The following is a 16997-nucleotide window of genomic DNA, read 5'->3' as shown; positions in this document are numbered from 1 at the left end:
AAAACAGAAACTAACAAAGAGGAAAGCGCAGTTGAGCATCCAGGAAAAAGGAGAGGGTGCCTGGAATCTGAACAGCTAAGTGCTGGCTGTGAACTCCTATGGAAGATCCCTGGAGACTGCGGTCGGGTTCTATGGGCTGTGAGCTCCTATGGAAGAACCTCGGGGAACACGGTCGAGTTCTATGGGCTGTGAGCTCCTATGGAAGAGCCCCGGGGACCACGGTCGGGTTCTATGAGATGTGAGCTCCTATGGAAGAGCCCTGGAGACCGCGGTCAGGTTCTACGGGCTATGAGCCCCTATGGAAGAGCCCCAGGGAACACGGTCAGGTTCTACGGGCTGTGAGCACCTATGAAAGAGCCCTGGGGAACATGGTCGGGTTCTATGGGCTGTGAGCTCCTGTGGAAGAGCCCTGGAGACCACGGTCAGGTTCTACGGGCTGTGAGCCCCTATGGAAGAGCCCAGGGGAACAAGGTCACGTTCTATGGGCTGTGAGCTCCTATGGAAGAGCCCCGGGGAACACGGTCGGGTTCTATGGGCTGTGAGCTCCTATGGAAGAGCCCAGGGGAACATGGTCAGGTTCTACAGGCTATGGGACCCTATGGAAGAGCCCCGGGGACCGTGGTCAGGTCTATTGGGATTTCATGTGTGCTCATTGTAAGGACTCTTCTGAGCCTTTAGTATTTCCTAGATAACAAGGTTCTGTCCCAAGGATTTCAGCTCCATTTCTCTCAAATCCTACATGGCGGATCATTGTCTATTACACCGTAAAGGAAAAGCAGAACATGGGGAGCAAGAGCCCATGCCAACACTAATCATGAGTAGGACTAGTGACCGTCTACATCTCCAGGTCACAAAGTTCACGTGGATGGAAACTAAATGGGCAGAGCTAACGTTAGGGCTCTGTGTTCATTATTCCAGATCCCAGCTCTGTGCCCCAGCGCAGGACCAGTCCTTTGGAACACTCTGCATCTGGTCAAACACTTCTTAGCAGCATTAATTGGACCACGGTAATGGGACATGACACATCAAATAAGAGACATCTCTTAAAAAACAGGACAAGTGGCCTCCCTAATTAGAACTAATGTTGGGCATTAAAGGTGACCCCGGCACAGGCAGAGTGCAGCTGTCTGGCCACATGTGGCTGGGAGACGATTCTAGTCCTTAAAGGATCCCACTGATCCCCCATGTGTTCTGTCCTCGCTGTGGGAAAGAGGCAGGCTCCAGCCTATCCCAGAGGCCTCACCAAGAACACAGGGATCTAGGGTCATGGAGGGCTGGTGAGTCTCACCTGCAGGGAACTCTGGGAATCTATACCTGGAGGACAGCTGCCCTTTATTTGCAATAAGCATGATAAACGGCTGAGAGGAGCAATTGACATGCCCCTCAGGGTAGGAGGAGAGGCCAATCCAGCCCAGATCCAGGAGGGGTGACATCTCTACCCAGCCCAAGGTACCTAGCCCAGCCAGGTTAACCCCCGAAGGGTGCAGCCCCTGACCCACTATGACAGCTCAGTCAGAGGGGCAGCTGCCCTCAGACTGAGATGCATAGCGGGACTCGCGTCTGCTCTGCAAGGCATGACGCTAACCAGCTCTGGCTCCCACCACTAGGCCATTCATGACCCATCACAACTATCACAGTCGCCGGCTGATGGAACCTCTCCAAGTCCTCTCCAAGGCCCCGTGACGTATGGGAGTGTGCTGTAGCGGGAGCCGTCAGTTGTCTCCAGTCCACCAGGTCTCTGAGCCTCTGAATCCCAGCTGTCTGGGGGCAGCAGCGTGAATGGCAGGGCAATAAGTGGAAGTGGGACCCCACCTGCCTAGCAAGGAGGCTGGGCCTGGATCCAAAGAGAGGGGGCAGAGAGGAAATGCCCCCCAGAGGTGACAGCCAAGGCAATGCCAGTGCCAGCTGCATCGCTCTTCTGTGCAAGCCTCCCTCTGGTAACCGGCTCAGCTCTAAGGCATCCGGAAACCTGCTGTCACCCTCATGGCAGTTGCTGAGCTGCCAGGCTGTCACCGGGTAGGACATGCTAGCGACACTGGAGAGGGCTGTGAGTGGCACTGAGAGAGGGAAGGCTCAGCCCGATCAGTGCAGCTCATCAGCCAGCACCTGTCCCAGACACAGGGGCCCAGCTACACTAGGGAAGTGGCGCTTTGCTGACACTGGCCGGGTAAGCTGCATTCCATCCCTCCGTGCAGCAATGCAACTGGGCACTAGGCTGCCCCAGATTTGCCCACGACCCAGGCAGAACCCCTTCCCAGTAAGAAGAGGAGAGCCTAGCATGATCTGGCCCTAGGTCCAGCCCTTGGAGGTTCCTCCCCCACCTCCATCTCTGTCAGAGGCAGCCACACAGGCTCCTTCTCCGTCTGCATCATGGATCTGAGAGACCTGCCAGGAGCTGGTACCAGAGTGGTGGCAAGTAAATCCAGGGCAGCATGGGGCGCAGGGCTCACAGTGGGATGGGATGGAGCAGTGCAGCAGTGGTAGGTTCCAGAGCTGGGGGGACATGAGTGACTCTCAGTGATCCCACAGCCCTTACTGCTGGGGGGACTGGGTCCCAGTGTCTCAGTCCAGCTTCTAGTGTCCATGGTGGTGGCCTGTGCTTACTATCTGGCCTCCTGGCTGGGATCTCAGCCTCCCTGCTGGCGATGAGCAAGCCCTAATCCTCAGAGAGGAGGAGACTGATGGGGGTTGGATGCGCTGCGCCCGCTGGGGAGAAGCAGGGAGAGGGGGGTGTCCAGGCTCTCCAAGGACAGGGCCCTGAATTAACATCACTCAGATGGGCTTGTCCTTTAGACAGCTTAAGGGAGAGATGCAGGCAGCCCAGAGAGAGACAGACCCACAGACCTGACACTGAGCGAGGCAGATGGACAGCCATGACACACACACACACACACACACACACACAGATGGACGGACAGCTGCCTTCATGTCTCAGGAGCCGAGCTCATGGTATGGAGCAAGATAATGAGCTCGTACGGATCACTCCTCCCTTTCAGCTGCACCTACAAGAATCTGGGGCCTAGTGCTTGTGCCAGGAGGAGGGAGGCAGGACTCCTGGGTTCCATTCCTGGCTCTGCCACTGACCGACTGGTGACCTTTGGCAAGTCGCTTCCCCTCCCTCTGTGCTGCAACTTCCCCCATTGCAACATGGGGATAACAAGGGAGTCCCTCCCTGTGGGGTCATTCGCGTCCCCAGGCGCCAGGCCCCCAAAGCCCAGGCTTGTCTGCATTCTGCTGCTGAGCAGCAGGTTGTTCTCGGCTAGCTCAGCTGGAGCTCCACAGCACCAGATGTGCCACGGCACCAGCACGTATATCAGAGAGCTGCTCCCCCACATGTGCTCCAGCACAGCCCCTGCCTGGCAGCTGAGCCAGCTGCAAATTCCAGCATGACACAGCCCCCGCAGCTTGGCTTCCTTTGCCCCTGTGTCAAGCCCCAAGTCACACTTGGGTGGGGTGGGTTTTCCTGACCTCAGTGTCTAGCTCTCAGCCTCAGCCCCGGCCACGTTATCACCTCGTGATCTGGTAAGGCCCATTTGGCAGTGCTGAGCCTGTGATTACTGTCCTTCCATGCCTGCTGGAGGTGAATAACCCCATTACCATTCTCCTCACCCCTCCATTCTGCCGGGAACCTCCAGTCCTACTTCCCTGTAATTGCTTTGTGGCTCTGGAGGCATTCGCTCCCTCACTACCGGTGCCACTCACTCCTTATCCATCCTGTATTGCTGATAATAAAGCCATTAACGCTGGCAATGAAAAATCATGCTGCTTACATCCCGCTCGCCCTTCTCCACCCACTGGCTTCACCGGGTGTGCAAATACAAGATTGCCTTGTCCACCGCTCTAATGCAGCCACCTCTGGGGTTGAACACAGCAGCAACAGAACAGGAGAGGATCCCTGGGCGCACAAGGGAATATTGGTGATGTTGCTGAAATCAACATCCACCCCAGGGCCAAACCAAATACCAACCTAGTTACACATCCATGGGTCTGAAATGGAGAATCAGAACATCCCTGGCCCAGCCTGACGTCCTAACCCAGCGTCTCCCCGAAGATCATGGGAGCAGGATAACCCAGTTCCCTTCCATTTCCAGCTTGACTTTGTTTGAAGATCTGGCCCCACAGCACCACTGCGCAGTTCCGACCTGTCCGAAAACCCCAGGTGAGCCCAAAGGGGCCAGCATGGCAGCTGGCTGGACCCATCCCACCGTCTCTGAACACGCTCCTGCTCGTAACACGGTGCCCATCCCAGCTGTACAGAGAGGGGCTCCCCCCAAGCTCTGCCCCAGCAAACACAGCCCCAGACAGCCCTGTCTTTAAACTCCCATAGCACAAGGCGGCACCTAGCCAGACGTCTAATGTGCTGTCTGCTACTGCCCCCTGGGGCTTATGCAGGGTATGACCGCCCTGACTCAATTAACCCAGGTACTGATATTCTCCCAGCCCTGCCTGGGCTCTTCCCTGCAGATAACCCCACACTGTCCAGAGACCCAACCCTTCCTAAGTGTTTCTCAGGCCTGTCCCCTGGCTGGTCCCCATCAATGGCCCTGGGAAGCACAAGCAGTAAAACAGGACAGCACCTAGATACATTCATCCCTTCTGCCTGTGTTGGCTGAACTCCTGGGGATCCGCGGCGGTGGCGTCCATTCCCTCCAACGTGGATCAGGGCACGTGGCTCTGTCTCCCAGCCCCGCACACCTGCTCTCAGCAATGCGCCCTGCCCACTCCCCACCACTGCTTGGACCCCAGCCAAGCGGGCATTTGCATGCAGTGTGCTGGCAGATTCATGGCCTCTCCCTCTCCAGGTCCCTCAGTCCGGGCTGGACCCTCTGGCTGCTAGAGGCACCGTCTGGGCATCCCTGCTCTTTCTAGCCAGGTGGCTGCTGACACCGCGCTAGTTTTACTGCAGCAGCCAGTTCCTTCCTCACAGGTTCTCCATGCTCTGAGGGTGCAGCCCAACCCCCTGGGGAACAGCAGAGGGCCTGGCTCTCCTTGAGGGGAGAAGGGATGGCTGGGGACAGAACTGCAATCCCAGCTGCACCTTCCCCACTGCTCCTGCATGCTCATCCTCCATGACAGTGCCACAAGCCCAGCTCTCAAAGCACTGGGCCAGCCCAGCCCTGCCTGCACAAGGACACTGGAGGTCAATGGAGGATGGGACCTAACCAGCAGCCCCAGGCAGCTCTTTCCTAAGCTGTATGGTTCTTAGCTCCCCTCCATCTCTCACTGATCATCACCGGCTCCAGCCGCATTAGCCCAGCCCCATGGTCCATCTGCCAGGTGCAAGCAGCATCCAGGCCTGGAGTGACTCATTCCCAGCCCTGCTGAGCACCTCCACATCTGACAGGCCTCAGCATGACAGACTAGCTCAGCCTGCAGACGGCAGGTGTGTGCTGCCATCACAAGATCCCGTGGTCAGTGCCCTTGTGTGATTTGCCTGAATCTAACCAGGGTGACAGTCACCCCTGCACGGGGTGTGGCGCAGGCCAGTGGGCCACATGGCCAGATCCAATGCCCTCCTCTCGGAGCTGTGAATCCCATCTTGCTAAATGGAGCTGGAGTGGGGTTCTCAGCCCTCTGTCCATGGCTCTGAAAAATGGGCAAGTGCTGGCATGTGCCTCTCTGGCAGCGTGGGCACATTCATACTCACCCAGTCCAATGCCTGGCCACCACACCCCACTACTTGACTGTCTATGGACTGCTGTACAGTAAATACCCCACAGCACCTCCGCATTTACACCCAGCATCATTAACATACACCCTTCCCAGCTTTCACATCCTGCATCATTAACATACACTCTGCCCAGCTTTCACATCCTGCATCATTAACATACACCCTGCCCGGCATTCACAACCTGCATCATTAACATATACCCTGCCCGGCATTCACACCCTGCATCACTGACATACGCACTGCTCTGCATTGGCGCCCTGTGTCAACACAAAGACCCTGCTCTGCTCTGCGTTCGCACTCTGCATCATTAACACACACTGCTCTTCTCTGCATTCACACCCTGTGTGATTTAACACACACCCTGCTCTGCATTCACACCCTGCATTAACAGACTTCTTGCCCAGCTCTGCATTCATACCTTGTGTCATTAACACATTGTCACGGAGTGTGGGGGAACACAAGGCCCTACACCTCCGGCTTCCTGCGACTTACCGTGACTCTCAGCCAGCCAGTAAAACAGAAGGTTTATTTAGATGACAGGAACACAATCCAAGATAGGCCTTGCAGGCACGGACAACAGGATCCTCCCCAATTAGGTCCATCTTGGGATCCCAGGGGCACCACAGCCTCATTGGGGAATCAGAGCCCCATCTGCGCTTCCCTTCATTCCCCAGCCACCTCCTGAAAACTCCCTCTCTCCCCCCAGCGTCTCCTCTCCCAGCCTTTGTTCAGCTTCCCAGGCAGAGGGGTCACCTGGCCTCTAACTCCTTCCTGGGTTCTCATGTTATGTGCTCAGGTATCTTTCCTCAAGGCCGGTCTCCCATCCCCAGTGCAGACCATCCTCCCAGGCCAGGGCTGGCTTTAGGAAGTGCGGGGCCCAATTCGAACAGTTTCACTGGGGCCCCGGTAGGAATGACTAAAAGAAAAAAACACGTAAAAATACACGTGGGGCTTGTACTCACCGGGCAGTTCTCTGAGTCTTCAGCGGCACTGAACAACCCACCGCCGAAATGCCACCAAAGACCCGGAGCAAGCGAAAGACCAGCTGCCAAAATGCCACCAAAGACCCGGAGCACCGCCGGGTGAGTAAAAATTAAAAAGGCACCTCTAGCCAGGGAAGGGATTCTTGGCCACTTGCCCCCCCACTCTGGGCAGCCCTGCCACTGGGCCCTCTTAGGCGCGGGGCCCGATTCGGGGGAATTGGTGGAATTGGCCTAAAGCCGGCCCTGTCCCAGGCCAACACTCCCCACTCAGCATTCACAGACCACATTAAGAACAGTCCCAGTTCATCACACACATGCATAGCCAAGCTTTGCATTCACACCCTGCATCAAGACACCCATCCTGCTCTGCTCTGCATTCACACCCTGCATCATTAACACACACCCTGCTCTCCATTCACACTTTGTGTCATTAACACAGGCCTGCCCTGCTCTGCCACTACCCTCAGGCCAACCTTTCAAATATCGATACTAAGGATGGGTCCCATCTAACAGGCATGTCCCCTTGGTTTCCACGAGGACCCTGCAACACCAGCTCCTTTGGCTGAAAATGGGGCCCAGCCAGGAAAGCACAATTTGAACTGACACAACCCTGCGAGCCACCACCTTTGGAGGGATCCACCACACCAGAACAGGCCTGTCCGCCAAAGCCAGCAGAAGCCCACCGTGCTCACACATCATACCACCCCCCTAGGGACCAGCGGGGCAACAAGAGTAGTATGAACCAGTCAGCATCCAACAGTATCTGCACATCCCAGTTCTGCCCACATAGGAGCCGCCCGCGCTGAGCCCAGGGCAAACTCTGGCTCACAGTTTATCGAGTCTCACAATGTGCTCCAACCCCAAGGACACAGCGTGTGTTCAGGCCTCTCCACGCGACAGAAGATCCCCAGACCCTGCCATGCTGGCAGCGCAGTGTCCCTGTTCAGAGCAACGGTGCTGGCCAGGCTGGAGGCACGCGCAGGGCTGAGCACAACATGCCACACGCCTCAGCAGAGCTTGGTGCAGCTTTGTCTAGCCCGAGAGAGGCCCTCAGGTGACCTGCATGTCAGGCTGCCTGGGCACCCACTCTCCAGAGGAGACTCCACTCCTACCCAGGGCTGGAGGTCAATGAACCCGCCAGGGCCCCCGACACAAGATTGTCCAGCCAGGGCAGCCGTGGGGACTGTGAGCTGCTGAACCGCAACCCACTGATGTCAGGGGAGTTTTGCCACCAACGACCATGGGGCCGAGACGACACATTCCCAGAGTGCTGCTCTGGCCAGCCACCCTCTGGTAGCGGAGTCTCCTGGGGCTTATACCCACAGAACAGCCTCCTAGCGAGGCCCACCCAGTCCTGGCACTGGAGTGGGAGTTGGGGGGTGTCTCCATATCTTACCCTGGGTCTCTGCACCATTCGAGGCCTGGGTTCCCTCAGGGCAGGGCAGAGGATTCGCGGGGAGCTCTGAGTGCTCCTCCCCTCTGCAGCAGCCACGATCACTGGCCCAGGCACAGGCAACCACTAGCCCCCAGCACTCCCCGCCTGGAGACCGCAGTGAGTGATCTGGGGAGGCTGCTGCTGGCTGGGACGATGCTGAGAGCCCTGTGGACACTGCAGCATGTTGGGCCCAGGCTCTGCAAGGCGACGGCTCGGACAGACCCAGACCCCCTCTGTGGCAGGCAGGCGTCCAGCATTGCCATCTCTGCAGCATGGGCAGGGGCTGAACTCAGGCCCAGAGTTTCCATCACGCTCATGGATAAATATTAACTCAGGTGCCAAGGAGAGAACTCTGGTTCATGCAGCAAAACCCCTCACCCATCCTCAACTGGGTCTGCAGACCCCCGGTGGCTGCTCCTGAGAACCTGAGCCAGGTCAACCTGAGCTGTGATGCAGGTTGGAGGGGAGCTGGGACTTTTGTCTCCTGGGCTAAGGGGCATCTCCCATGTGGCTGGACAACCCCACTCCCAGCCCACAATTAGGGCTGTGGGGCCTGGCACACACTGCCGCACTCTGGATCCCCCGCTGGGGTAAAGGCCCCTGGCAGGAGGAGAGACACCCGGGCCAATCACCCCAGGGCCTGGATGTGTACAGTAGTGGGAGGCTGCCTGCACAGCAGCCCAGCATGTTCTCTGATCTGCCTGCCTAGCCACAGAGCCTACCCATAGCAGAGAGAAGCACAAGAGTCGCCCCCACCTTTATGTCCGTGTCTGGGGTGACAAAGTCCTTCAGGCACTCGATGGGGCCCATCAGGAACGGGCAGCGGTTGGAGAAGACCTGGAGCGAGAAGAGAGCCAGCCCTTGAGATGGCAATGGACACAGTTCGCCCTCTTTCATGTAGCAGCCCCAGGCACCCTCTGGCGTGGGAAGTGGCAGCTCTTTAACAACTGCCCAGCAGCCAAGTGCAGGAAAGGAGCAATGCAATGCTTGAGGCTCTCCAAGCACCACACAGGTGTTAGCCAACAAACCCTCCCCACCGAGCCCAGAGAGGGGCTGGGGCCAGTTACTGTCCCTGCTTTCCAGAGGCCACCTGGGCAGAGCTGTCCAGAGACCTGTCCTCGGAGGAATGTGGGACACTCACTACCCCTGCCCAGCCACGTCCCCAGCAAACATGGCGGGGGGCGGGTCAGTGACTTCCCTCTATCACAGCCCCATAATGCTCCAGGAAGAGTGTGAAAGGCCTGCCCCACACAGCTCCAATGCTGCCTCCCAGGCTGGTGCACAGTGGGGGCAGGCAGCTCCTCCACTCTGGCCTTGAATGGCCCCCCCACAGACATGCTGGCCTAGGCCTCACTCAGTTCCACTCCCCCCAACCCCCAATGGCCAGCACCCACCTCACACAGCCCACTCTGTGCCATGGAGCGGAAGCTCAGGATCTCCCCGATGATGGTCATTCTTTTCAGCACATTGTCAGCAGCTGGGGGAGAGACGGAGTGGGAGGTGAATTGCGAGGACACACAGGAGATGGGGCTGCAAAACAAACGGGGTACAATGTACCCCTGGGCCTATGCCTGGGAACTAGCACCCCTCACCCCAAAGCTGAGCCCCCCTCCTGAGCCTCCAGCTCTGCCAGTACCCCTCACCCCAACCCCCAGTCCCATTCCTCACCCCACCTGCTATTCCCCACCTGAGTCTCCTCTCCACTCAGCGCTCATTGCAGCTCAGCCCTGAACTCCATCCTCAGCCGTCCATGGATTGGGCAGGGGGTTCAATGCAGATGCCAGAGAGAGGGCAATGGGGGGGTGGGGAGAATGACACTTACACGTCAGCCTGGGTAGCAGTGATACCATCTGCTCTGGTTTATAGAAGTTGGAGCGGATCTGCACCAGCACATCCATGTTCTCAGTCACCAACTTCTGCAACAGAAACAAATCACAATGGTAAACGGGGGCCAGCCAGAGCCGGAGCCAGCCAGAGCCAAAGCCAGCCAGGCCCGACTGGCCCATAGCCAGCCAGAACCAGAACCAGCCCGGCATGACTGGCCCATAGCCAGAACCAGCCAGGCCCGACTGGCCCATAGCCAGCCAGAACCAGAACCAGCCCGGCAGAACTGGCCCATAGCCAGAACTAGCCAGGCCCGACTGGCCCATAGCCAGCCAGAACCAGAACCAGCCAGGCCCCAACTCACCCAATGCTAGAACCAGCCAAGCCCAACTCACCCAGAGCCAGGGGCTGCTGCCATGGGACTCTTCCCTGATATCAGTATTTTGCCCAACGCCAGCACCTCCAGCTCTGAAGGGAACTCCCTGACACTGATGTACTGAGCCCCGTATAACAATCACATGAACCTAGAAGTGGGGGCCCTGTGCTCCCCACAGTTAGCTGGGAGCTGATGGGATATTATCCACTGGGAACACAGCAAGCCAGTGACAGGTCTGGCAATAAAACCCAGGAGTCCTGGCTCCCAGCTCCCATGCTGTTCTATCCTACTAACTCTACACCGCTCCCAGAGAACCCAGGAGTCCTGGCGCCCAGACCCCCTGCTCTATCACACTAACCCCACACCACTCCCAGAGAACCCAGGAGCCCTGGCTCCCAGACCCCCAGCTCTACCAGACTCCTGGGTTCCTGGCTCCCAGACCCCTTGCTCTACCACACTAACTCCACACGGCTCCCAGAGAACCCAGGAGTCCTAGCTCCCAGACCCCCAGCTCTACCACACTAACCCCACACTGCTCCCAGAGAACCCAGGAGTCCTGGGTACTCTGCTCTAAGCACTGACTCCCGCTGCCTGCCCAGCCCGTAGCCCTGGGGAGTTGAGTGCAGCCAGCAGTGGCTTCTCCCGCCCCAGCCTCCTACCTTCAGCTCCACCACCTGCGAGGTGACGTGCCACATGAGGTTGTCGCTCAGGAACTTCATGCCGTAGGGACCCAGTAGCTCGGCCAGCGCCCGCATCTCTGGGGGAGGGGAGCGGAACATACACAGAGCGTTAGCTCCTTCTGGCCTGCTTGGGTCTCCAGCCAGCCAGCCCAGCTCACTCTGAGCCAGCCATCCCGCCACCACGCATCCCCAGCCCCAAACCCAGGGCCATCCGGCTACCATGCATCCTCAGTCCCATCCCCAGAGCTGTCCCACTGCCGCATATCCCCATCCCTATCCCCAGAGCCGTCCAGCCGCCGCATATCCCCATCCCCATCTCCAGAGCCATCCCATCACCATGCATCCCCAGCCCCAGCCCCAATCCCAGGGCTGTCTGGCCGCCATGCATCCTCAGCCCCATCCCCAGAGCCATCCCTCCACCTTGAATCCCCCTCCCCACCCCCAGAACTGGCTGTCCTGCCGCTGCATATTCCCACCCTCAGCCCCACAGCCAGCTAGCCTGCTGCTGTGTGTCTCTACCTCCCGTCCCCAGGGCCGGCTGTCCTGCCACCACGCATCCTCACCCCCGTCCCCAGAATCAGCCAGAGCCAGCTGTCCCACCGCCATGCAGCCCCCTCTGCATCCTGCCACGATGCGGCCCCATCATCAGGGCATGGAGCTGCCGCAGCTCACCTGAGATGTCTGAAAACTCCTCTGCACTGAAACTCTGCTCCCCCTCCCTGGGGACACTGATGAAGGCCTGCATGGCTGGGGACAGCACAATGGCCCCAGTGCTGGCCTGGCGCAGCAGCCCCTCCAGGTACCTGCATGGAGCCAAAAAGCATCCACTTACACCAGACAGCCAGGCCCAGCACTGTTCTCCCAGCCTGCTCCGAGTCTGCTCTGCCAGAGCCCAAACGTCCTTGTACCAGTGTGTGAGCATGGGATGGAATCGAGGGGCACTAGCAGAGCTGTGTGGGGAGTTCAGAGCTGGGCTAGCAGGGGCTGTGGGTCGGGATTGAGGGGCACTGGCAGAGCTGAGCAGGAGCCCAGAGCTTGGATAGCAGGAGCTGTGGGTCAGGCTTGAGGGGAACTGGCAGAGCTGGGGGGATCCCAGGGCTGGGATAGCAGAGAGCTGTGGGTCAGGACTGAGGGGCACTGGCAGAGCTGTGTGGGAAGCTCAGGGCTGGGATAGCAGAGGGCTGCGGGCCGTGACTGAGGGGCACTGGCAGAGCTGGGAGAGCTCAGGGCTGCGCTAGCAGGGGCTGCAGGTCGGGACTGAGGGGCACTGGCAGAGCTGGGGGGGAGCCCAGGGCTGGGCTAGCAGGGGCTGTGGCTCAGGATTGAGGGACACTGGCAGAGCTAGGGGGGAGCCCAGGGCTCGGACAGCAGAGGCTGTGGGTCAGGATTGAGGGGCACTGGCAGAGCTGTGGGGGAGCCCAGGGCTGGGCTAGCAGGGGCTGTGGGTCAGGATTGAGGGGCACTGGCTAAGGGAAGCTCTTACATGGGCAGCCTGCTCCCTTGTTGGCTCTAGAAGTAGGTTTTTGTTCCCTCTGCTCCCCAGCCCTATTTGCCCAGAAAGTGCGAGATCAAGGGGCCTGACTGTTTCTCCCATTGCTGTCCTCATGCTGGGTAGGGCCACCCGTCGCTCTCCGAGCACCGGCTTTTCAGGCCCATGAAATCCCCCCAGGTGCACAGAACCACAGAAATATGGGACTGGAAGGGACCACGAGAGGCCACATAGGCCAGGCACAGAGGCAGGACATCTGAACTATCCCTGACAGGGATTTGTCCAACCACCCGACAAACCTCCAGTGATGGGGATTCCACAACCCCCTCGGAGCCTGCTCCAGAGCCCAGCGAACCCAGAAAGCTTTTCCCACTATCTAACCGAGATCTCCCTGGCTGCAAACAGCGGATTCCTTCGTGTCCCATCAAGGCACATGGAGAACAACTGGGCCTCGGCCTTCTTCAGAACAGCCCTGACCGTAGCTAAAGACTGGTGTCGAGTCCTGCCTTGGCCTTCTCTGCTCTACACTCAACATGCCCAAGACTTTCAAACTTTCTTCATAGGTCAGCTTTTCCCACTTCCCCCATTCCTCCAGGCATCTCCCAGGCTCTCCTGCCCCATGGGTCAGGGATACCCAGGGCTCTCTCCTGTCCGGTGGCCCAGGCTGCCCCCAGCCCAGGCACCCACCAGTTGGTGTAGATGGTGGTGAGGGTCTGCTCCCCGCTGGAGTCCAGGGGTTGTGTCTGCTGAAGCAGGACGTTGCGGATGATGCGGCTGGAGTCCATGCACGTGAACTGCCCCAGCGACTGGATGAAGGCGAGGTAGGAGCGCAGGCCAGCCAGCACCTCAGAGGGCCGCGCAATCTCCTGCGTAGCCTGGTTGTAGCTGGCCATCAACACGAAGGATCTGTAATGAGATGGGGGGCTCAGAGAGGGCCCCACACAGACCTCCGAGTGGATCTGCTGAGCCCACAACCTCCCCACTGAAAGCACCCAGCCCCACTCCCATGTTCCCTGCGAACTCGCATCTCCCAGCACAACTCAGTTCAGAAGTTGGCTGGGGCTTGTGGATGTAACAGCACCAACAGCCAACTCAGTCTCCCAGCCCGAGGGCCATGGACAGGGACATGCCACGTTCCCCTCCTCACCCTCCCGCCTGAGGGCCATGGACAGGGACACACTGTGCCCCTCTCCCCACCCTCCCGCCTGAAGGCCATGGACAGGGACACGCCGCATTCCCCTCCCCACCCACCTGCCTGACGGCCACTGACAGGGACATGCTGTGTCCCACTCCCCACCTGCTCAAAGGCCATGGGCAGGGACACACCACTCTGCCATCCCCACCCGCCCAAAGGTTGTGGGCAGGAACGCAATGTGTCCCCCTCCCAGCCCATGGGCCATGGTCAGGGACCCGCCGCACCCAGCCAGTCAGCCAGCCACGGTGCCTACATACCTGTTGAGCCGCGTCTCCAGGTGGCTGCTAAGGTATTCGGACGGTGTGACCGTGTGCTCGAACACGGTGAAGCTGGGGACGTGGTTGATGCTCAGGGAGAGCTCGCTCAGCATCTGGTGCAGCTTGTCCATGCTGGGGGCAGAGACACTGGCATGGTCACCGCTCGCCGCAAATGGCTCTGGAGCTCGGGCCCCTCCCTCACACCTGTCAGCCCAATGCACACTAGCTCCCAGACCCCAAATGCGGTGGGATCGTTCAAATGAATGGGAAAGTGGGCAGCCCAGATGCCTGGGTTCACCCCACCTCTCCTCCGAGGGGCAATGGGCAGCCCGGACGCCTGGGTTCACCACCCCCTCCACTCTGAGGGGTGACGGGTAGCCCAGATGCCTGGGTTCACCCCACCTCTGCTCTGAGGGGCGATGGGCAGCCCAGACGCCTGGGTTCACCATCCCCTTCGCTCCAAGGGGCAACAGGCAGCCCGGATGCCTGGGTTCACCACCCCCTCCGCTCCAAGGGGCGATAGGCAGCCTGGATGCCTGGGCTCAGCCCACCTCTGCTCCGAGGGGCGATGGGCAGCCCGGATGCCTGGGTTCACTGCCACCTCCGCTCCAAGGGGCAATAGGCAGCCTGGATGCCTGGGCTCATCCCACCTCTGCTCCAAGGGGCGACAGGCAGCCCGGATGCCTGGGTTCACCCCACCTCTGCTCTGAGGGGCGACAGGCAGCACCGATGCCTGGGTTCACCCCACCTCTGCTCTGAGGGGCAACGGGGCAGCACCGATGCCTGGGTTCACCTCCACTTGCACTTCGAGGGGCGATGGGCAGTCCAATGAACGAAGTGTATCTTGGGCAATGGGAACGCTGGGAGTGCTTATGAAGGGCCAGATATCAGTATCGCTTCCCGGATCTGAGCCATCAGCCATTCTGGGGACCCAGAACCTGTCCCCCCACAGCCCAGTTACCCCAGCCATCTGAAGCACAGGGGGAGGAGTCCTCTGAATGGGGAGAACCCCCACCCCCAAGGGATGGCAGAGCAGCTCTAATCCCCCTTGGGAGACCCCCATGCGGTGGGCTTACTTGGTCACCACGATCCGGTCCTTCCTCTGGCTCTCGGCCCCTGGCTTGTCCCGCTCCGGCTCCCCCTTCTTGGGGGGCTGCTTCTGGGCCTTCTTGTTCCGGGCCTTGCTGATGGTGGAGGCGCAGTGTTTGGGCAGCAGCTTCCCAGGAGATAGAAACAGGGGCACTGAGTGAGTGAGGGGCTGGCGGCTTGGAGGGCCAGGATTTGGCAGCCCCCCAGACACACATAGGGTCCCCTCCCCCCGCACCTCAGTCCTGGTGCAGGACACACCCCACCTGCCTGGCATCTGGCTTGTCTTGCCACTTGCCACACTGATGCCCACCCCCACCGCCACCAGGGCTCAGCAAGCAGCAGTCACTGGCCATTTGTTCCCTGGCAAGGCTACATGACTGCAACCATGGCCATCTCCATAGCCCCCAGCAACCGAACAGCCCCGCAGGGCTTTGCCAGCCTGGAGAGCAGCCTGTGGAGGGGTGGCCACAGCTCTCAGTCAGCACGCCCAGAGGGTGAGCAATCCTGGTTCATGCAACTGCTGCTGTGCACTCAGCTGGCACCTCAACAAGGTACCCCATCCAGGACCATGCCACACCCTGTGCCCTCACCTGCCCGCCGAACCCCAGGCTGGAAGCAAACCCACCCAGTGCCATGCCATGCCCCATAACCCCCTTGCTCACTGAGTGCCCCCAGTCTGGCAGCTCCCTCGGTACCGCCCAGCCCCATGCCCATGCCTCTCACCTGCTCACAAAGGGGCCCCCAGGCTGGTAGCTACCCCAGGCACCCCCAGCACTGTGCTGCGCCCCTCACCTGCTCGCAAAGGGGTCCCCAGGCTGGCAGCTGCCCTGGGCACTCCCCCAAGGGTACAAGCTCCTCTGGCACCCCTAGCACCATGCCACGCCCCTCACTTGCTCTCAGAGGGGCCCCCATGCCTCCAGTCTAGCGGCTGCCCCAGGGAGGGGACCCCCTGACACCATGCCGCACCATTCACCTGGTTGCAGAGGTGCCCCCAGTCTGGCAGACCCCTCGGGCACCCCCTGGCACCATGCCACGCCCCTCACCTGCTCACAGAGGGGCCCCCACACTGGCAGATCCCCCAGGCACCCCCCGCCACTTTGCCACACTCTTCACCTGCTCACAGAGGGGCCCCCAGGCTGGCAGACCCCCCCAGGCACCCCCCAGCACTGTGCCACACCCCTCACCTGCTCACAGAGGGGCCTCCAGGATGGCAGATCCCCCAACACCGTGCCACACCCCTCACCTGCTCACTGAGTTTGCGCTGCTCGGCACATGCGTCCATGATGCAGTTGGCAGCCTGCTTGGCGATCTCCTCTAGGAAGCTATTGCATAGACCCAGGCTGCAGCTCTTCAGGTGGGGATACTGCGGAGAGAGGCCAGGGATGGCTCATGGCTCTGCTCCCCCACCTGGCACCTTCCAGCCACAGACCTCAAATGACAGCCACTGAGCTTCTTACCCCATGGGGGAGGCAACCCTGCCCCTCCCCCATGCATTGTCCTGTGTGTCCCCCCTGCTCCTCACCCACACATATCCATGCATGCCTGCCCACCCCTCCTCCCCCGAGTTCTCCCCACATGGATCATCATGCATGCCCCCCGGCCCTCCCTCAGGGGGGGTTTCTTCCCCTTTATATTGCCACCCATGTCCCCCCTAAATCCCTATGCATGTCCCCCGCACCTCCCCGATGCATCACCATGCATACTCCCCCGGCTCTCCCCAGGCAGTGCCCCTCCTCATGCATTACCCCCCAGCTACGCACCTCCTCTGGACACATGGAGTGGGTGCAGTGGGCAAAGTGGCTGCAGATGAGCGGGAAGGCGATGGTGAAGCGCAGCATGGCCGGCTCCTCCATGGTCAGAGCAAACAGCTTCTCGAAGGGGCGGACGTAGAAACTGTCAGGGTAGAAGGACACATCAGCGCAGGTGGGGCAGGAAGAGTCTGTGTGTGCGCACGTCTCTCTATGTAGGTGTGTGCATGTGATTCCATGTTTGTGTGTG

General features: G+C 59.8%; 1 protein-coding gene across 3 annotated transcripts in view; it reads right to left on the bottom strand.

Annotated features, from left to right (window-relative positions):
• Positions 1–16997, bottom strand: part of NCKAP1L (NCK associated protein 1 like) — an 83511-nt gene that overhangs the window by 23467 nt on the left and 43047 nt on the right. For all 3 annotated transcript variants that reach the window (XM_032781184.2, XM_032781186.2, XM_075061047.1), the window contains 10 exons: positions 16760–16892; positions 16243–16362; positions 14987–15126; positions 13911–14042; positions 13146–13364; positions 11642–11772; positions 10949–11046; positions 9912–10005; positions 9484–9566; positions 8846–8926 (listed from right to left, as the gene is read on the bottom strand). In XM_032781184.2, the coding sequence (XP_032637075.1) occupies positions 8846–8926; positions 9484–9566; positions 9912–10005; positions 10949–11046; positions 11642–11772; positions 13146–13364; positions 13911–14042; positions 14987–15126; positions 16243–16362; positions 16760–16892 (1231 nt within the window). The remainder of the gene's footprint in view (positions 1–8845; positions 8927–9483; positions 9567–9911; positions 10006–10948; positions 11047–11641; positions 11773–13145; positions 13365–13910; positions 14043–14986; positions 15127–16242; positions 16363–16759; positions 16893–16997) is intronic.

Source organism: Chelonoidis abingdonii, chromosome 26 (assembly GCF_003597395.2).
Source record: "Chelonoidis abingdonii isolate Lonesome George chromosome 26, CheloAbing_2.0, whole genome shotgun sequence".
Taxonomy (NCBI): Eukaryota; Metazoa; Chordata; order Testudines; family Testudinidae; genus Chelonoidis; species Chelonoidis abingdonii.
This window is presented reverse-complemented; position numbering and strand designations above follow the sequence as displayed.